The sequence below is a fragment of the Nilaparvata lugens genome, chromosome 1 (genome assembly GCF_014356525.2).
Source record: "Nilaparvata lugens isolate BPH chromosome 1, ASM1435652v1, whole genome shotgun sequence".
Lineage (NCBI taxonomy): Eukaryota > Metazoa > Arthropoda > Insecta > Hemiptera > Delphacidae > Nilaparvata > Nilaparvata lugens.
In genome coordinates this window covers 2,425,208-2,446,267 of record NC_052504.1, presented here as the reverse complement: position 1 = coordinate 2,446,267, position 21,060 = coordinate 2,425,208, and the positions used below count along the sequence as shown (strand labels likewise).

The 21,060-nt window shown below is 35.8% G+C and overlaps 1 protein-coding gene across 1 annotated transcript in view; it reads left to right on the top strand.

Annotated features, from left to right (window-relative positions):
- LOC111044970 (runt-related transcription factor 1-like) overlaps positions 1–21,060 on the top strand; it is a 106,967-nt gene that overhangs the window by 27,089 nt on the left and 58,818 nt on the right. The window contains 1 exon segment of the mRNA XM_039426948.1: positions 17,052–17,381. Within this exon segment, the coding sequence (XP_039282882.1) occupies positions 17,052–17,381 (330 nt within the window).

Below are 21,060 nucleotides of genomic sequence, written 5' to 3'. Positions count from 1 at the left end.
AGATGTGAAGAGGGCATTATCTGTTCCTTGGATGACATCTCGATGAAATTATTCAAATAAAATAAACAATTTTGTCAAATTACCACGTTTTATACACTCACTTTACATTTGAAAGTTTGCAAGTAATAGAGCACATTTCAATGAGACGAGACTGTAATTATAGAGTGGTTTTTAGTCCTGTTACCCTAGGGTTATTAATATGTGGTAATTTATTTCTAACGAAGAGAAATTTTGTCCTGTTCCACGAAGTTGGTAACCCTACTCAATCTGTGAATACAAGCAGTTCGAGTTGATTATCCATGAACTGTTTCACATTCTGTATTCAAGCAGAATGTCTTTCCTCTTGTATATAGAACATAATAAATATGAAACCAAAATTTGTGAATGGAATAGTTTTGGGCCAAGCCTGTTGTTTATATTGAATATAAATCATATTTATATGATTTCTGATTATATCTACGAATGAATGAATATTATGGTGGGTAGAGTCAAAGAGAAGAGTCTTAAATGAATGTATACTTCCAGCAGGTAGTATTTTCTATTCCAATCCACAAATTTACCGTATTTCTAATAAAACATACCAGTATTTATTTTATTAATCTTCCATTAATTATTTTCTATGTTACTGAGCTGTGTGTTTTGTTTTTCTTATTGATTCTGAATGTGAATATTGTGAGTTTGAATAAATAAAATTTGAATTTGAATTTGAAATAAGTAGACATTTTGAACATTATACTCAAATAGTTTTTAGTAATAATTTATTGAGAAATCAGTAATAAAATATCATATTATTCTATTTCTTCTGTAGGAACAGCTATAAATTTCATCAAAATTGGATTCTCATTCTAAAAATTATATTGGAAACTGGGCAACAGGATCAATATAAAAAATCTGGTGTGGCGCACTCACACAACTTTCCTTGCCGTTATGAAAATTGATCACCTGACGCTAGTGTTCCCGCGCATCTCAAGTCTACTATCCAGATTTGAGCCAGCTGGTAACAGGGCAATAACGCTGGAGACACACATGAGGTCAGCTATCTCTTCATAGTGAATGATTTAATAGAATCAACAATAATTTGCAATTGAATAATAACATTTTCTCGAATTTAAACCTTATTTTCAAATTTGGGTGAGAATGTTACTGAACATTAATTATAGAGATTTTCATGCTCTATATACTCCACTTGATTTTTTTTTTGTTTCAATTGTATCTGAAGCCTGATAATTGGTAATCTATCTGCATTGATGGGGCGGAGCTCCTGAAATTTTTACAGATATGGGACTTGTGGCAGTTGATAGAGCTTATCGATCACTATTTTAAGAATGAATTTGATCAAAATCATTGAAGCCGTTTCCGAGAAAATCACGAAAAAACCTGTTTTTGAAAACATTTTCGCCATTTTAGCCGCCATATTGAATTGCATTTGATCGAAATAAATTGTTCGTGTCGGATCCTTATAGTGAAAGGACCTTAAGTTCCAAATTTCAAGTCATTCCGTTAATTGAGAGATGAGATATCGTGTACACAGACGCACATACACTCATACACACACACACACACACACACACACACACACACACACCACACACACACACACCACACACACACACACATACAGACCAATACCCAAAACCCGTTTTTTGGACTCAGGGGACCTTGAAATGTATAGAATATAGAATAGGGCAAGGAAAGTAAAATCACCCTATGTAATGATATGATGATGATGATGATGAAGATGATAATAATATCTATATTTATAAAACTTTTGAAATACCACACTAATACATACAAGATAGCGAAGTTCACGTTATAATTGCAGTATTCGATTAACATTGATTAACAGTTCTACATCATTATCAGCTACAGAAGGCGGTGGCAAAGCAGAGAATCGGCAGCGCTGTTATCCTATCTTTCTCATTTGCTATTGTAACGTAGACCTCACTATAATACCCACATCTTCCCCAAGAACAAACAAATATCAAGGTCAAACAGGTGTTTAAAGGACAAATACAGTTCACCTCTGTTGTGTTAATAATCCAGTGGCATACATCAGGATAGTATGTAGGTGAATGTACAAAAATACGGTGGAAAACCCCTGGAAAACCTCGTGAAAAACCCCTGAAAAAAACGCAATTAGTCGCTCACCAACCAAACCCCATAAATACGATCACATCATGATGAGATTCTGTCAGTGATCGTCATATATGACATCAATGCTTACCATATAACCAATGCTGACAATATAGTAATTTGCATCATCGAGTTAGGACCATTCATTACTGGAATGGTTGGTTGTGATCTCTCTCTCGTCCTTTTTCGATCTCTCCCTCTTCGGACCACTCACTTGATCTCTCTCTCACTCTCCCACCCTTAATCTGCCTCATCCCATCTTTTTCCTTTCCTTGCCCTATTACCATAGGTAAGGAAAGTATTGCTTTCGGAAAAAAATTAAGGTACCCCAATTAGTAAATATCTATACGTTTCAAGGTCCCCTGAGTCCAAAAAAGTGGTTTTTGGGTATTGGTCTGTATATGTGTGTGGGTGTGTGTATGAGTGTATGTGCGTCTGTGTACACGATATCTCATCTCCCAATTAACGGAATGACTTGAAGTTTGTAAGTTAAGGTCCTTACACTATAAGTATCCGACACGAACAATTTCGATCCAATGCGATTCAAGATGGCGGCTAAAATGGCGAAAATGTTGTCAAAAACAGGGTTTTTCGCGATTTTATCGAAAACGGCTCCAACGATTTTGATCAAATTCATACCTAGAATAGTTATTGATAAGCTCTATCAACTGTCACAAGTCCTATATCTGTAAAAATTTCAGGAGCTCCGCCCCATCTATGCAAAGTTTGATTTTAGATTCTCAATTATCAGGCTTCAGATACCATTTAAACAAAAAATTTTGAATGGAAAAGATTGAGCATGAGAATCTCTACAATTAATGTTCAATAACATTTTCACCTGAAATTGAAAATAAGCTCGAAATTCGAGAAAATGTGATTATTTCAATTGCTAACTGTTGACTCTATTTGATTCTATTTAATCATTCACTATAAAGAGATAGCAGACCTCGTGTGTCTCCAGCGTTATTGTCCTGTCACCAGCTGGCTCAGATCTTTGAATAGTAGTAGACTTGAGATGCGCGGGAACACTAGCGTCTGGTGATCAATTTTCTAGCAACTTTTAACGGCAAGGAAAGTTGTGTGAGTGCGCCACACCAGATTATTTTCTTTTCTCTCTCTTTCACAATCATGTCTCTCCATTCCATGTTTACATTAATTTACTCTCCAATATACTCTTTAAAACCATTTTATCCATTTCACCATCTTCTGTTTTCCTTAAACATTTTTTGTCTGCTACTCACTCACTCTCACTCAGTTACTCTCGCTCACACACTCTCTCTCTCTCTCTTTTTGTAGAAAGTTAGTGGGAAGAATACTTAGAATATTCTTTCCAAAGAATGGACATTGATATGTCTAAAGCTCCGCCAATTTATGTAGATGCATAACAATATTATTTTTTTATCTATAGTTAATACAAATTGTTTTTTTTTCATATCATATACAGCTCAATAATTATTTTCTTAATTCATATTTTTTGAATTCATCCATAATTTTGCTGTATTGTAAGCTATTGTATATAAGTGTATAAGCCAGTATATATTGTAATCTACATAAAGTACTCAATCAAATCAATCAATCTCTTTCTCCCTAACAATAATATCCAATAGTGATTATTATGAATTGCATATTTATTTGATACAGTACAGTTCGTTAATTATTATTTCAGTTTACATTTAGTAAATTCATACTCTACTGAAATGTAAGCTATAATACTTATAAGTGAGTAATGAGTCAGTATACGTGATAAATTGATGTATATTGTAACATTGTAATGAATGTAATGAATTGCATATTTGAAAGAATAGTAAAATGATAATTCTCCGCAGAATTTTCGGAGGGGCGCTGTTGGATGGAGTGAGGTGCAGGTGCAGGAGAAGGAACCGTGATGTGTACAACGTGTATGGTCACACTGATGTTTTGAAATTGAAATTGAAATTTATTCTTCCAAAAAATACATTAAATTACAATATATGCATATAAAATTACATAATAAATTACGAAATAAATTACATAATGATGTGCTGGTTCTTATCCGAGTAGGTAGGCTCAGGTGGGCAGGCCATGTTGTAAGAGCTGATGAGTCATTTCCACCAAAAAAGATAATGGGCCATATGAATAAAGTTGAGCATTTGCTTGTACTTCTAAAATATGAAGCATTTGCTTCATTTTCTATGAATAAACGTGAGCAAAACCTTTTGCTCATGCTCATCGAAAAAATAATTTGAGCATTTGCTCAAAAGTAAAAGCTTTTGCTCAAAATTGTATGAATAAACTAGAGCATTATTTGCTCAACTTTTGAAGCAAATGCTTCAAAAAAGGTGAGTCTAGTCTAGAGCAGCTTATCACCTTTTGCTCATAGTAAAATGGTTCAACTAATTCGTATGAGGGAGAGGAAACTATACCAGATACGATCACAACCAATAGTTGAGAACTATAAAACTCTTTTTAGATTCAACCATGATATATATCATCATCATTATCCCTAAAAAAAATAAATACAAAAGGTAGAGCTACCTCTTTTAAAGATAGCCATCACAAAATAGGAAATAGTTATTTAAGAAGATGAAAGTGAAGGCGATTATAAGAAGGCTATTGATATTATAAGAATATGCTGAATATTATTATAGAGATGACATTTTTTCTGGCTATTATTTCAAAATTCTAAACTCAACTAACCTAAAACTCTATTCATAAATAGAAAACAGAGCAGACGACGCAAACACAAGCGGTGAACCCTATTTGCATATTTAGCGCTTCCGTGAGCTATAAAAACAAACTAAGGCTACAAAAACGAGTCAGCTGATAAAAAATCTCTCAAATACGTGAGCATTTGCTCCATAGTTTAGGAGCATGAGGTGAGAGAAAAAGGTAAAGATTATTCATATAAAAATGAGCAAATGCTTTTGCTTCTACCTTCTGCTCATGAGCAAAACCTTATGCTCCTTGCTCTGGTTTCATTCATATGGGCCATTGGCTTACAACATGGAAGGTAGGAGACTTCCTGGTAGATCAAGGTTGAGGTGGATGGATGCAGTTGCCGGAGTTGTTGGGGTCAGGAATTGGAGGCGTGCTGCCATGGATAGAATAGAATGGAGGCAAATGTTGGAGGAGGCCAGGATCCGCTTTGGATTGTCGAGCCAATGATGATCATGATGTAATGAATGAAGAGTTCTAATCTAATCACTCTCTCTCTCTCACACACACACACACACTCACACTCTCTCACTCTGAAGCTCCAAATTCGACTCGGTTTTTTAAACCGAAAGGGCTCGTGATTTGCGGGCATCACGGTTTCACAAAAAAAGTGAAAATCAGCAAAATCTCTACGCCGCGTGGCTTGAATAAAGTGTGGCCATCAATTAACTGTTTCATTCAGTGCTATATATGCCGGGTGCGAAGCTAGTAGCTACATTGCAAACTGTAACAAACGATTTTCTCTCTCCTAAACTCTTTCTGTAACACCCTCTCACTCATTGAATTTCCAATTTCTCCCTCTTCCTCTTTCTCTCTCTCTCTCATCCACTCTCTCTCAAAATAGAGAATTAAATCAATTGATCAATCAATCAATCTCTCTCTCTGTCATACGAAAATTATGTTTGACGCATCATCATGTCTGAACTACTGGACTGATTAACTTGAAATTTTTCATATTGTCACCTGGTCATATGGGACATATATATGAATCATATATTTATCTCATATTGATCAGGATTTTAGAGTTTTTATTTAGAAAAGTTTAATGAACAGTGTTTTTGTCTTTGAACCATTTTTGTCATCGACAGAAAGATTGTTTATTTCATTTGTTATCAAAATTATTGTAGCTTCTCTTTTGTTTTTGATAACAAACGTGCTCGCTTGTGCGACTGATAAAAATATGTATTTGAAATGGCTTCATGCTTGGCATTGACTGAGTTATATATTAATACCCAAAATTTTACTTTTGTGTGGTGTGTGAGCTCGTTCGATAGGACTGTGAGTAAAGTCCGGCTGTTCTGGTGAAGGGGATAAATTTTGTTCTTGTTTTATAATACAGTTTTCCTGTCACAGTTCGGGCAGTTTAAAGAGAATTGTATTATTGAATAGGAAGGGATCTGAACCCACTTTATTAGATCAGTTTTTTTTTATTTTTAATCAATAATTAACGTCGCGTTTCAACCAGTGGATGCCAAATTGGGAAGCCATTTTCATAAAGGTAGGTGACTACTGAGTCATTGTTTTAAATTTTTCATAACCACAACAAATGAATCTTCAGTAGCAGCAAAGCGAGTAGCCCTTGAAATATTCATCTGTTTATTATTATTTCGTTATTTTCTAATTCTAATTCTAATTTTGTACAAATAATTTATTGTTTGTTTTAAATATCAAAACCTGTACGTTCTTTTCTTGTTTTTCATTTTCCCACCCTTACATATTCAGTGAAGGCACATCTTGCTTACATATTTGGTGGAGGTTTATCCTGCCATCCACATATTGCTCACAATATTGATTCTCAATATTAACCGAGGATGGTTAAAAGTCTGTTTTCAATCCTTCAAGATTTCATTACGTCAAATTTCAGTTTGTCACGTTTTTAAATAGACCCTTGCGGAGCACGGGCTACCTGCTAGTAAATTATACATGTAGGGAAAAGAGAATCAATCAATCGTTTTATTCAGCCTGAAGATACAATGCGTATACATAAAGGCGTATAGTCACAAAGTAATTTGGCATAGTCATCCAGTCATCAGCTGTTCTCTATGTTTCAATCCGGTAAAAAGCTGTTTGCAGAACAAATAAACATATGATTCTCATTACAGCATACTCTACTGTAATGAAACCATATGTTTTCTCTACAGTCGAGTATGTTTCCTAGTTCCGAAAAAGGAACAGAAAAACTGCTACAAAAAACCACCTTCAGCGCTCCAAGTGGAAGTTTTATAAACTTCCACGAAATTCCTGATTCGGAATTTGTAAATTAGGTTATCTTTATAGAATGCATGTAGTTACGTCAGCACAATCAAGTAATGTTTTCTATTTCTCAATTATTCTTCTTTAGATTATTATGACAAAACATAGTGTACGTTACTTGGACGTGAATGTCTTTTGCAGTGCTTGAATGAAATTCTAGTCTCGGCTAATGCCTCGACTAGAAACATCATTCTCGAGTGCAAAAGGATCCTTCTCGTCCTTGCTACGTCATATACTATTATACGATTACAATACATGATCAAACAATAATTTCGTCACAATAATTAAGAAAATCAATGGTAACAAATTAATAAAATCAATATAGACAATTAAAGTTCGAAAAAGTTCACTCCTAATAAGGCTACATTATATGATTAACTATTTCATTCAATAGTTCATATTAATCATTTATTCTACCTATTCCTGTTGTAAATTCTTCTATAGAGTAGAATGAATTTGTAACAAGTAATTTTCTTGAGGATTTATGAATATAGGCAGGAGAAAAATGAGGATTAGAAGAATTAGAAAGAGTAGAAGGTGGAGAAAGTGAAGAAGAGGAGGGAAAGGAGGGGTGAAGTAGTGGGAGGAGAAGTAGAAAGGCATGATGGAGAAGAAGATGAAAATCTTCCTTCACTTCCATTATAACATCAACTTCTCTATATGCTTTTGTACTCTGAGCAATGTGCACTCTATTGCTGTATGCATCTATGCACTGTGCACTCTATTACGCTATTACTCTGTGCTCTGTATTGTTGTCCAATCAAGGGGTGTCTCTCGCACGCGGCTTCACAACCACGCGCACATTTGTGAATTTTCAGTTGCCAACACCAGATGATACTGGACTTGTGATTTCCATCCTCGCTTCTCACTGTCATTGGTCTCGCTTGATTTATTGTGTAGGCTCTGATTTCTGCTACCTCATTTTTACTCTCCTTGCCCTATTACCATAGGTAAGGAAAGTATTGCTTTCCAAACAAAATAAAGGTACCCTAATTTCAAGTTTTCTATAGGTTTCAAGGTCCACTGAGTCCAAAAACATGATTTTTGGGTATTGGTCTGTGTGTGTGTGTGTGTGTGTGTTGTGTGTGTGTGTGTGTGTGTTGTGTGTGTGTGTGTGTGGTGTGTGTGTGTGTGTTTGTGTGTGTGTGTGTGTCTGTGTGTGTGTGTCTGTGAACACGATAACTTCATTCCTAATCAACCAATTGACTCGAAATTTCAAACTCAAGGTCCTTATACCATGAGAATCCGACAATAAGAAATTGAATAAAATTGAATTCAAAATGGCGGAAAAAATGGCATAATAATAACAACTAGAAAACATGTTTTTCACAGTTTTTTCGAAAACGGCTCCAACGATTTTCTTCAAATTTATACCATGAATAGCTAGCTATTTATAAGCCCTATCAACTGACATGAGTCTCATCTCTGGAAGAATTGCAGAAGCTCCGTAATACTCTTGAGAAAAATGGCGGATAATCACTAAAAAACCATGTTATTCACGGTTTTCTCGAAAACGGCTCCAACGATTCTCTTCAAATTTATATCATGGATAGCTATTTATAAGCCCTATCGACTGACATGAGTCTCATTCCTGGGAAAATTGCAGGAGCTCCGTAATACTCTTGAGAAAAATGGTGGATAATCACTAAAAAACCATGTTATTCACAGTTTTCTCGAAGACGGCTGTAACGATTCTCTTCAAATTTATATCATGGATAGCTATTTATAAGCCCTATCAACTGACATGAGTCTCATTTCTGGGAAAATTGCAGGAGCTCCGTAATACTCTTGAGAAAAATGGCGGATAATCACTAAAAAACCATGTTTTTCACGATTTTCTCAAAAATAAGTTGACCGATTTTCTTCAAATTCATAACCTGTATAGATATTTATCAGCTCTATCAACTGGCATGAGTCTCCTTTCTGGAAAACTAATGGGGGGTCCACCCCATCCTTGAGAAATGGACTTAGTAACCTCCTTCTCGTGCATGAGGTAGGTAGGTAGCGCAGTTCATAAAAAGAACCTATAGTCGATATATTTCATCTGTAAAACAGCTGTTTTGACGACTTTAAAAGAATGACGACTAAAAAAAATCATCGAATTTCACAATTCACACAAAGGAAAAAGTACTGTACTGAAAAGTATTATATATACACATATACAGAAGTGTGATCGTAGTTTGAAATATGAGCAAGGAAAGTTGTGTGAGTGTACCACACCAGATTTTTTTATCCTCGCTTACCTGATTCGATTCTAGATTTTTAACAAAATCAATTGAAAATGCCATCTATGAATATAGAATAATGTTCTGAATAAAGTAGTATTTCAAGCGGTGAATATTCTATAACCTCGAACTAAAACTGGACTTCTAAAGAGATCGACGATATAATGGCAGTGTAGAAAGATAACAGAACAACGTTGCCGATCCTTTGTCTTGTCAATGCCTTCTATAGACGGTAGCTGATACAGGTTTATTGATGTAATATTAACTGTACATTCCCGTTTAAAATAATCAATTATATTTCATCAAGCAAGAAATCATATTTTTCAATAAATTATTTCATAATGTATTTTCATGATTAAGATGAAATATTTTGTTAATTGATTATTAATTTTACATTGTTAGAAGACGATCTGGTAACAGAGCAAAGCGAGAAAGAGAGAGCACTATCCGCTTTGTTGAATGATAGACAAGGATAGCAATACCATTGCTAATCAAACACTGCCATTGTAACGTGGACCTCTCTGCAGGTGGAAGTCATTTCACTCTTTTACACTCCAGATAATCAGCAAAAAGAAATCTTCACAAACACTGTCTCACACACTCTCCCTCTCATCTGACACCATCTCTCTCCCCTGCTTTCTTTCTCACACTCTCTCTCTCCAACTCATTTTTACTTTTTTTTCAATCAATCATTTATTTCTTTCCAGAACATACATGAAAATGTCAAAAACTAGAAACTAACTTAAAGCTATAAAGAGAAATTAGTGACTGTATAAAATTCATTTTTTACAGTAAAATCTTTTATACTGTAGCATGCTAAATCCATCAAATATGCTCTCAGCAATTCCTTAAATTTTGATCTATCAGGTTCATGTCTTATGCAACCTGGGAGACAACCAATAAATTTTATTCCCATGTACGTTGGACTTTGTTTATATTTTTCCTTATTGTGTTTCTTTATTGTAAAATTATTTTTATTTCTTCCTCCTCTCTTCTCCACACCAGATACTCAGCAAAACATACACACACACTCACTAGCTCTCTCTCCCAAAACACGCACTCATTTTACAGAAACCGCTTGCATTTTTATTCATAATTTATGAGCATCAGTTGCTAATAACTCAGGGTTGGAATGGGCCTATCACCGTTATTTCAATAATGTAGGAGCAGAGATGCACATTTCAGTGAGCGCGGCAGAATTTTTAATGCCGGCAAAAAGCTGTAGATTTCACAATACAAACCACCGCTCCAAACGCTTGAAAAATTCAGGCCGGCGTCATGAAAAATTCTGCAAATGGAGTGCTGAAAATTTGGCGAGGTGATGTTTGGACTTTCGATTTGAATTTTTTGTTGTACACATGTGTTGGATTGGTAGGAATCACGATTGGTGTACTGGAGGGTGAAAATATGTGGCTCGAATCAAGAAATCTGTGATGAATTGTCCATTTGCATATTATACTCAAGATGGAAAAACTAAAAAACTAAAAGAATATTCATAATTGAATCAAGAAGTACTGTAATAATTGTTCATTAGCATATACTTTTGAGATTGATTTGCTACAATTCTTGAAGAATTATGGATTTTGAATATGAATTTTGTTTTACACATGTGTTGAACCTCTAAAAACCGAAATTTGAGTACCGGAGGGAAAAAAACTAAGGCTAGAATCAAGGAAAACTGTAATAAAATATTGCTCATTTAGATATACTCGAGAAATGGGAACTCAATATCAGTGTAGTAGGATTCAATCAAGAAAAACTGCAATAGCTCTTTTATAAGGATAAATATTCCTGTTAATATTAATTCATCATGTTCAATCATTTCATTCATTTATTTATCCTTTTTCATTCTATTTTCAATTGAAGATGGCGGCTAAAATGGCGAAAATGTTGTCAAAAACAAGGTTTACCGCGATTTTCTCGAAAATGGCTCCAACGATTTTGATCAAATTTATACCTGAGATAATCATTGATAAGCTCTATCAACTGCCACGAGTCCCATATCTGTAAAAGTTTCAGGAGCTCAACCCGTCTATAAGAAGTTTGATTTTCGGTTTACAATTATCAGGCTCCAGATACTATTAAACGAAAATTTTTCAGTGGAAAAGATAAGGCCTGGAAATCCCTACAAAAATGTTCAGTAAAATTTTTACCTAAAACTGAAAATAAGCTCGAAATTCGAGAAAATGTAATTATCCAATTGCAAACTGTTGGTTCTATTAAATCATTCACTATGAAGAGATAGCAGACCTCGTGTGCCCCCAGCGTTATTGTCCTGTCACCAACTGGCTCAGATCTTTGAATAGTAGACATGAGATGCGCGTGAACACTAGCTTCAGGTGATCAATAATTTGATTTCATAACGGCAAGGAAAGCTATGTGAGTGCGCCACACCAGATTTTTTGTCAACACCATGTGATCTGCAATCCACCAGCTGATACCAGATAATGATGAGGGTGATGATGGTGATGATTATGATGATTATGATGATGATGATGATGATGATGATGATGATGATGATGATGATAATGATGAATGACTCCCTCACAACGTATGCAGCTGATGCTATTGACAAATGCATCCAGCACTGCACTCTCCCACGATTTCAACATCACTTCAGCCCCACAAACTGATCCACCATTCGATTGAGAGTGAGGAGGTGATGAGATGAGAGACAGAGAAAAAAGAGAAGAAAGAGGTAGAAGAATAATAATATGGAAAAAAGAGCTGATGAGTGAATATATGAATGATTGAATGAAAATAGATGTGGTGATGGAATTATGAAGAGGATGAGGAAGTGAAAAAGATGGTGAAGAAGGGAGAGGGGAAAGGAAAAGGAGAGGTGAAATAAGTAGAGATGAGGAAATAGAGAAATAGTGAAGATGTAAAGTAGAGAATGGGATAGAAGAGAAGGATGGTTGATGGAGAAGAAGAAGGAGAAGTGGGTGGGAGAAGAAGGAAGAGGCGAATGAAGAGGGAAGTGAAAAATGACAAAGTAGTCGTGATGAGGAGCATGGAAGTAGATGGTAGAGTGGGAAGAGGAGGAGTAGCAGAAGAGGAGTTGGTAAAGTGGGAGATGGAGGAGGAAGCGGAGGAGTAGAAGAGGGAGGTGTAGGAGGAGGGTGAGACGATAAAGGAGGAGAGGAGGAGGATAAGGATGAAACGAGAGAGCTTATATGAGAGGAAAGTGGAAAATAGCGAAGTAGTGGACGTGGTGAGAAGAGTAGAGGGGTAGATGATAGTTTGAGGAGGAGGAAAGTGGGAGGAGGAGTGGTGGGAGGTGGAGAGGAATAAGAAGAAGGAGGTGGTGAAGAGGTGGTGAAGGGAAAGGATGATATCGGAGAAGATAAGAAAGCGAATGAAGTGGGAAGTAGTAAATGACGGAGAAGAAGTGATGATCAGAAGTAGAGTAGTAGCTGTTGAAAGAGGAGGGAGGGAAGAGGAAGAATTGGTTGTGGATGAGGAGGAGGAGGAATGGTGGAGGTAGGAGTTGGAAGAGGACAAGGTAGAGTAAAAGCGAAACAGTCTGCCCCACAAATAAAAAAGCGCGATACGAAAAAACAGCGGGACAGATTTGGCCACTTGTTCGTCATGATCGACTGCAATTTGGTCGACTTTTTTTGAAACGTGGGTCGACTGACTATTGGGGTGGAAGAAATTGAGTGTGTTTTTTTGGCAAGGATTTTATTGAGTTGTGTTCTGAATTGTGGGTTTTTAGGTTGCCGGCCGAATGAATTGGGGTTGGCCTGCTGATGAATTGGTTCATTCTGTTCATCAATCAGCATGAATAACAAGAGGGTTTTCTGATAATGGATCGAATATTCTCACTCTTCTGGATATATATTGAGACAATTACTGGTTCCTTTCAATCTGTAAATTTTATCAGCGTGGATAGAAGAAACGTTTTCTGATAAGTAATCAAATTTCCACTGTTCTGAATAATAATTATTCCGAATAAATATAATTATTATAAATATCGGGCAATCGAGCTCCGCTCGTTATTTATTTATTGACTTCTGATAAACCGAACACAATTCTTAAAAATGATTGGGGAAGTACTAACAGGCACAGCCCAAAACTGTTTCTCTCCCGAATTTTGATTCATACACTATAAATAGTCCAGAAAGTGGGTTATATGTTCCATACACTTGAATTCAGGTTCAATTTCCAGTTCAAACATTTAAAAACAAAAAATTTACAATTGAGATTATTCACAAACCAAATTGAATAACAAAATAACACTCACTAATCACTCAAAATTTCCATGAATAATTATCAACTTTGAAAATTGTGATTTACTCTTGTTTAGGAGGATAATCATGTCATGTCAACAAATCAGATTATGTTTGTTGTGTGTTGTTGGATAAGTAGACGATAAGTAATTTGACAAGTTGTTTATTAATTAGACAAATAGACATGTAGACATAGACAAGAAGACAAAACAGTTCAGGTCATACATGACCTCATAATGATTCACCCTGGCTTGGCCCGCACTTCCTTCTCTTGTTGCCAACTGAATGAATGAATCAGTACCAACATACAACCATCAATGTTGATCAAGTCGATTGAATTGTCTAAGTAGATGAAATTTCTCGCTGATTGATTATGATTACACAGCTGGAAATAATTCTGTCTCTCTCCCAAACAGGCACACACATCTTCTGTTATCGAGAGACGACGAAATTATCATCTGTTTTCCAAGGATGAATTATCCTTTTAATTTCGTTCAGCGAGTTATCCAAAGAATTATTTGCCGTTTCCGAGATCCGTTGAACATAAATAACCAGATATAAAAGTAACCAGATATAAATATACAGAAACTGATCGCTCAATATAATAGGATAGTACTACGGTAGGCCTAATTATTTTTAAATTATCCCCAACCCATAACTCAGTTATATAGAACTATTCCATCTTGTATGAACAGGATCTATGGTTTTTGAACGAGCGTTAGCGAGTTCTCACTTTTGACTCAATGCCAAAGTCGTTGTCCATCTGTGTGTATGCTCTACAATAATTTGAGAAAGAATTCACCAATAAGCTTCAAATTTTGAACACATATTGTACGACCCTTTTCACAGATCAAGTACGTTGTACAACAAAATTAATCAACTCCTTTGCCCTTTTTCAGGATATAACAAATAACATGCAGTGGAAAAAAATTGTTGTGATATATCATTTAGTCAGCTGGAGTATTCTTTGCATGCAATATTACTACAGTTTTTCCATTCTTCGATTCATAACAGATCAGCTGAAGCTATTTGGGAGCTATCTCACATTCATGAGCTGACACATGATTTCAGCTGGTTAAACAACAATATCGGAGACCGAGCTTCGCTCTGGAGTACAAAAGCATAAAAAATTTATTACGAAAGAAGAAATTATTATAATAACATTCAGTGAATTGAGATTAATCCACAGAAGAATGCAGATATATCCCTCACAAAGGCCCAATTGCACAATAGCCGGTTAAATTTTAATCCTCATTAACTTCACGTGAACCAAATCAGAGAAAACCACTTCAAAAAGATTGATCTACTGGAATTAATAAGGATTGAGAAAAAACCCGGCTTTTTTGCAACCGGCACTAAGTACCTGATTGAATGAATGATTACAAAAGATCAACAGCTGAGTCATAATTTTGACACAGTCCCACACACATGAACTCGCTCACTCACTTCCATCACCAACATAGTGATTTTGGAAATTCACAAATTGATATATCAACTCATCTCAACTTAATACAGCAATAATTCAACAATATTGCTAGAGTGAGGTCCACGTTATAATGGCAGTATTTAATTGACATTGGTGTTGCTATCCTTGTCTATCATTCAACACAGTAGATAGCGCTACCATTTTCTAGCTCCACAACGTTGCCAGGTCGTTTTTAAACAATTTGGAGATATAAGCGATAAACGAAATTTAAGTCTCAATTGAGAAAATTTATCATTTGGTCAATAGACTAGTAGTTCTGTGAACAGTAGACCTCGCTCATGAATACAACTCTCAATCTAATGAGAAGGGCCAGTAAGTACAGTATATTATTGTGAAGATCTAGCCATGTCATCTATTGTTTTACGAAAAAGTAGGAACATGAGTAGCTGTATCTTCAAAGATACTTTTGAGGCTATTCTGCGGTTTTTTAAATATTACAAAAAAGCCGGAGGTCTTACCAAAAGTCGTTACACATACGTTTCTGCGCCTTGTTTCAAAGAGCTTGTATACCAAATTTCATCCAAATCGAACAAAAGCTGCGACTGTAACTGCGGTACAAACAAACGCCGATCGAGTCGAAACTAAGAGCTCAGCTTCGCTTCGGTCAATAATATTATTTTTCTGAGAAATAAAATTAAATATATTATTTTAAACAAGAATGGACAGTTAATATCACATAAGATATACAGGTATCAGCTATCTATCCTCTATAGAAGTCAGTGGCAATCCAGAGAATCTGCAACACTGTTCCCCCATCTTTCTCCACTGCCATTATAACGTGGACCTCACTATAAGATCAATATTATCGTGAACATCATAAAGCAGTCAACGCAGTCAATACTGCAATTGATAGGACCCAAACAAACTGAACCAGCTTTATCTATAGGAACTATCCGCCCATGTCAATAGCTTCGGTGCTCGTATGGGATTGCGGAACTCGTTCTATTTATAAGTTGAGCTTATCTTTTGAAGTGCGGCTCAAAACCGCAATCCCTGTTTGGTCCGCCGAAAATGGGCGGACATGCGGAAAACTGTACCGCATTTCAACAAAGTAGTCAATGTGAGAGTGATTGATCAGTGATTGATCAGTGATTGATCAGTGATTGATCAGTGATTGATCAGTAAACTTTTAGCCCTATGTTAACGTAGGATTTGTGACACTGTAACGCTGTGAATGAGTCAATCAAATAACTGTAGTAAACACAAACAGTCTGTTTGCCGGGGTTAGCATGAGTCATTTACAAATGAGTTAATAGATTGTTAGGGCCAGTTGCACGTACGTCTGTTAAATTTGGACAATAACGTCAGTTAAAATATCAGCGTTAGTTCTACGGATTCATTTCTGTTCCACAAAGATCGATTAGTTTTCAATCAGGATTAAGTTTTCTGCTTAACTAACCAAGATTTTAACGGTGTAACAATCCGGAAATACTTAATTTAACCGAAAGATGTTATTATTCTGAACAAATGGCACAAAATTGAGGTTATGTCATTGAAGCGGTCGGTGACCAATTTACTAATAGTAGGCAAGCGCCTAAAAATAAAAATGTTCTGTCTGTCGCCAGTGTCAAGTGCTATCTGCAGACGAACCAGATCGAAAAATAAACTCAAAAATCAGAATCTAATTTTGAATGCTAATATTAGCTAAATACACTTTTCTATTTTATCAACAGATGAAATTCATTCATATATTCAGCTCATACTTTGAGTTCTGTAGTTTTTTTTCACCAAAAACTAATTGGATGACAGCTATCAGTAGGTACCTAATCAGCATTAGTTGGATTCAATTCCCCGTGAATGGCCTGTTGAAAATCTTTTACATCCATTAGTTTAACCGGCGTAATTTTCCGAGGTTGCACCTTTGTGCAACCAAATTTTTACTTGCGTCAACTAATCACCGTTAAAATGGTGTTAATGGACACCTCAGTCGTGCATTCGATTGTGTGTCACATGATATCCTCCTGACGAAATTGAAACACCTTCATGTTGAGGGACCTGCTCTTGAGCTATTTTCTTCCTATTTGCGAGGCAGAGTGCAGTACGTCTCCGTGAATGGTGACAACTCTCGCGTTTTGCCTGTGGAGTGTGGTGTGCCTCAGGGGTCTGTATTGGGTCCAGTGCTTTTTCTGATCATGATTGATGATCTTAGCATAAATGTCCCAACAAAAATCTTCATGTATGCCGATGATACCACAGTTCTTAATAAGCATGAAAATGATGCTCAAGCTGTTGCACTGGCAGAGAGGAATCTGGAGTCGGTGCAAACTTGGTTGAATGCCAACGAACTGTTCCTCAACAAAGCCAAAACCACAACAGTCACTTTTAGGCTCAAAAAGGGATCAGCAACAAATGATACTGGTAAGAAGCAGAAATTCCTAGGAATAATTATTGACCCTACTCTAAGTTGGGCACAACACATTGCTGTTCTGAAAAGTAGGTTGAGCAGCGGTGTGTTTGCCCTTAAACGATTATGTGAGGAGCTGGACCAACATGGACTACGTCAGGCTTATTTTGGTATTTTTCATTCACACATTTCATATGGCCTTATAGTCTGGGGCTGTTCTTCACAAGCACAAGACATTTTCATAATGCAGAAAAGGGCTGTCAGAGTCATCGCCAGGGCGCGGAATCGGGAACATTGTTGAGATATTTATAAAGGTCTTCGAATTCTAACTCTATATTCATTATATATATGGCAATGCTTACTATTCCTGAAAGCAAATCCAGAGAAAATGGAGTTGAGAAATGCAATTCATTCTTATAATACAAGATCCAATCGGACGCTCAATATAACACGAAGCAGACTGCATAAAACTGATCAAAGTCCCTCGAATGTTGCAATTAAATTGATGAATAGGCCTCCTATTGAGGTGAGGCAACTTAATCACAGGAGGTTCAAAAAGATTTTAGAAATATTTCTCTTGAAAAACCCCTTTTACTCAGTTGAAGAGTTTATCGACATGAAAATGGATGTAGAAGATTTCAATATTTAGAATTTATTAATATTACTGTTATATGAATAGGATTAATATACCATACATGTTTTTATTGTAAATGTGACTTTGTATTGTTTTTTATTGACAGTATTTGTATTGACTGAGTGTTTTACTGTTATATTGACTGGCCTATATGTCAAATTGTGACATCCTGTTTCTTGACTAATAAATTATTATTATTATTATTATTATTATTATTATTATAATTACTATTAATTAAACATAATTAAAGTCTTTTTACGCCGGTTACTTTAATCGGCGTTATCGCTTGGAATTTCTGTTTTGTGCAACCAAAATGCATCGGTTAGCGCTAATCTCGATCAAAGTATAATCGTGATTAAACGTACGTGCCCTTAAATTTGTTTATGAATCAATTAAATTCAAATTTCTAGTTGATACATTAGTCCAGGCAACAAACGCACAAAATATGGTATAGAGGGAGAAGTTTGAACACAATTTTTGATCAAGCACCTCTTTTAAGGATAGTAAGGGGTGAACATATCAAACGTCCTCACTCCTACCCCATATTCCAAGGGGTTGGAGGTGGTTTGAGAGTATCATATTCTAGTATTTTACAAATATCTCAAACAATATGCGACTTTGGAAAGTTTTTGTCGAATACAAAAAAAAGCTTACAAATTAGCCTACAAGTTTCATCCGTTACATTTTCTGATATCTCTCTTAGTTTTCTAGCTCTCAAATGTGTCACATTTTGGAGAAAATCCCTTCCGGGATAATACAAGAAGAGAATAGTTGATGAAGAGGAGGAGAGGAAGAGTGTAGAAGATGATAAGAGAGGAGGAGAGAGGGTGTGGGAGAGAGAGAGTGAGAGGATAAGAGGGAGTGATTCAGACTCCTTTATTCTTGTGTTCAACGAGGAGAGAGTGAGAGAGAGAAAGAGAGAGTGAGTGAGAGGAACAGGAGAACAAGAGAGGGAGGAGATACGTGAGCATTGAACGAGGCAAGGTTTAATTGAGGCGTCGCGATGCTCGGCTTGATTATAGTCAGTCTCTGATTGTTTGTTTGCCGGTTAGGCCAGCTCATTCACCATTGTAGTCCCAACTAGGCTCCAATTCAGTGTGCATCGGCCTTAAAGCGAGAGATATAGTGAGGTCCATGTTATAATGGCAGCACTTGATTGGTGTTGCTATCCTTGTCTATCATTCGACAAAGCAGGTAGAGCTATCCTCCTCTAGCACAGCACTGTTGCTAGATCATTTTTCAACAATGTAGATGTATTAATTTACAAAATATTTGATCTCAATCATGAAAATCCATGAAATGATGGTAGTGGAGAAAGATAGAACAGCGTTACCGATTCTCTGCCTTGCCACTGTCATAATTATAGAGGGTAGCTGATACTAGTGAATCTGATGGAATATGACCTGTTAATTCTTGTTTAGAATGATCAATTATAAATCATTTGTAAAGAGAATATATATTTCTCTCCATGATTGAATAATACACGTCTATAATTGAGATTGAATATTTTGTCAATTGATCATATTTCTACATTGTCGACCGAGCGAAGTGAGGTCTAAGATTCAATACAACGGTTTGGCATTTCTCTCAATGTTTAAATGTTGCGCATTTACGGCAAAACGCGGTAATAGATTTCCATGAGATTTGACAGGTATGTTCCTTTTTAATTGCGCGTCGACGTATATACAAGGTTTTTGAAAATTTCGCAATTCAAGGATAATATAAAAAGAAAAAGAGCCTCCTTCATACGCCAATATTAGAGTGAAAATCAGACTATACAATCATATTATTCATCATAAATCAGCTGCCTAGTACACTATAATACTACCTGTTCAAAAATATCGAACATCTTGAAAATGTATCTTTCCATCAACGTTGTAGACAGTTGCAGCCAGACCTGATAACAGCGCTCACACTCACATTCCGGGACGACACGTCACGGTACGATAGGACAGAAAGCTCTATGTTTATTCAGGATTTTTTCTAGACATTTTAAATTGATAAATTATTTATTAATTTTTGAGAGAACATAACAACAGGTCGATGTAACCTAATGAACGCGAGGTCTGCTGTTTACAGAACTACTAGTTAAAAACCATCTGGCAACGTTGCAGAGCTATCCAGGTAGCGCTATCACCTTTGTTGAAAGATAGACATGAATAGTAACACCAATGTTGATCAAATACTGCTATTATAACGTGGACCTCACTAGTCATGAGTAGACAAGTGAGAGAGGAATAGTGATGAGAGAATAAATGAATGACTACAGATGACAAGGTTGTAGAAAACGAGTGAGATTTAGCTGTGAGTGAATGAGTGAGAGAGTGAATTAATGATGTGCAGGTGACAAAGAGGTACTCGATTAGCGAGTAATAACTAATGAGACAAAATATGAGTGATGCAAACTCAGTACGTTACAATAGCTGAATGAGTGTGACAAAGAGGTAGTAAACGAGTAACTAACAATATGAGTGAGGGAGAGTGAGAGAGACAGACACAGAGAGAGAAAGAGTGTGAGAAAGAGAGAGACACGTTAGACAAAATATGAGTGATTGAACGTTACAGACTCATAATGATACGATAGCTGAATGAGTGTGACAAAGAGGTAATAAACGAGTGAACAACAATGAGAAAAGAGAGGGAGTGAGAGACTGATTGATTGATTGAGTACTTTATTTATGTAGATTACAATATATACTGGCTTATACACTTATATACAATAGCTTACAATACAGCAAAATTATAGATGAATTTACATAATATAGACCAAGAAAATAATTATTGATTTGTATATGATATGAGTAGAGCAAATTGGAATAACTAGACACAATATTGCACATTAATGTCCATTCTTCGGGAAATATATTCAAAATATCCTTCCCACTACTCTCTACCAGAAAGAAAGGAAGAGAGAGAGATTGATTGATTGAGTACTTTATTTATGTAGATTACAATATATACTGGCTTATACACTTATATACAATAGCTTACAATACAGCAAAACTATAGATGAATTTACATAATATAGACTAAGAAAATAATTATTGAACTGTATATGA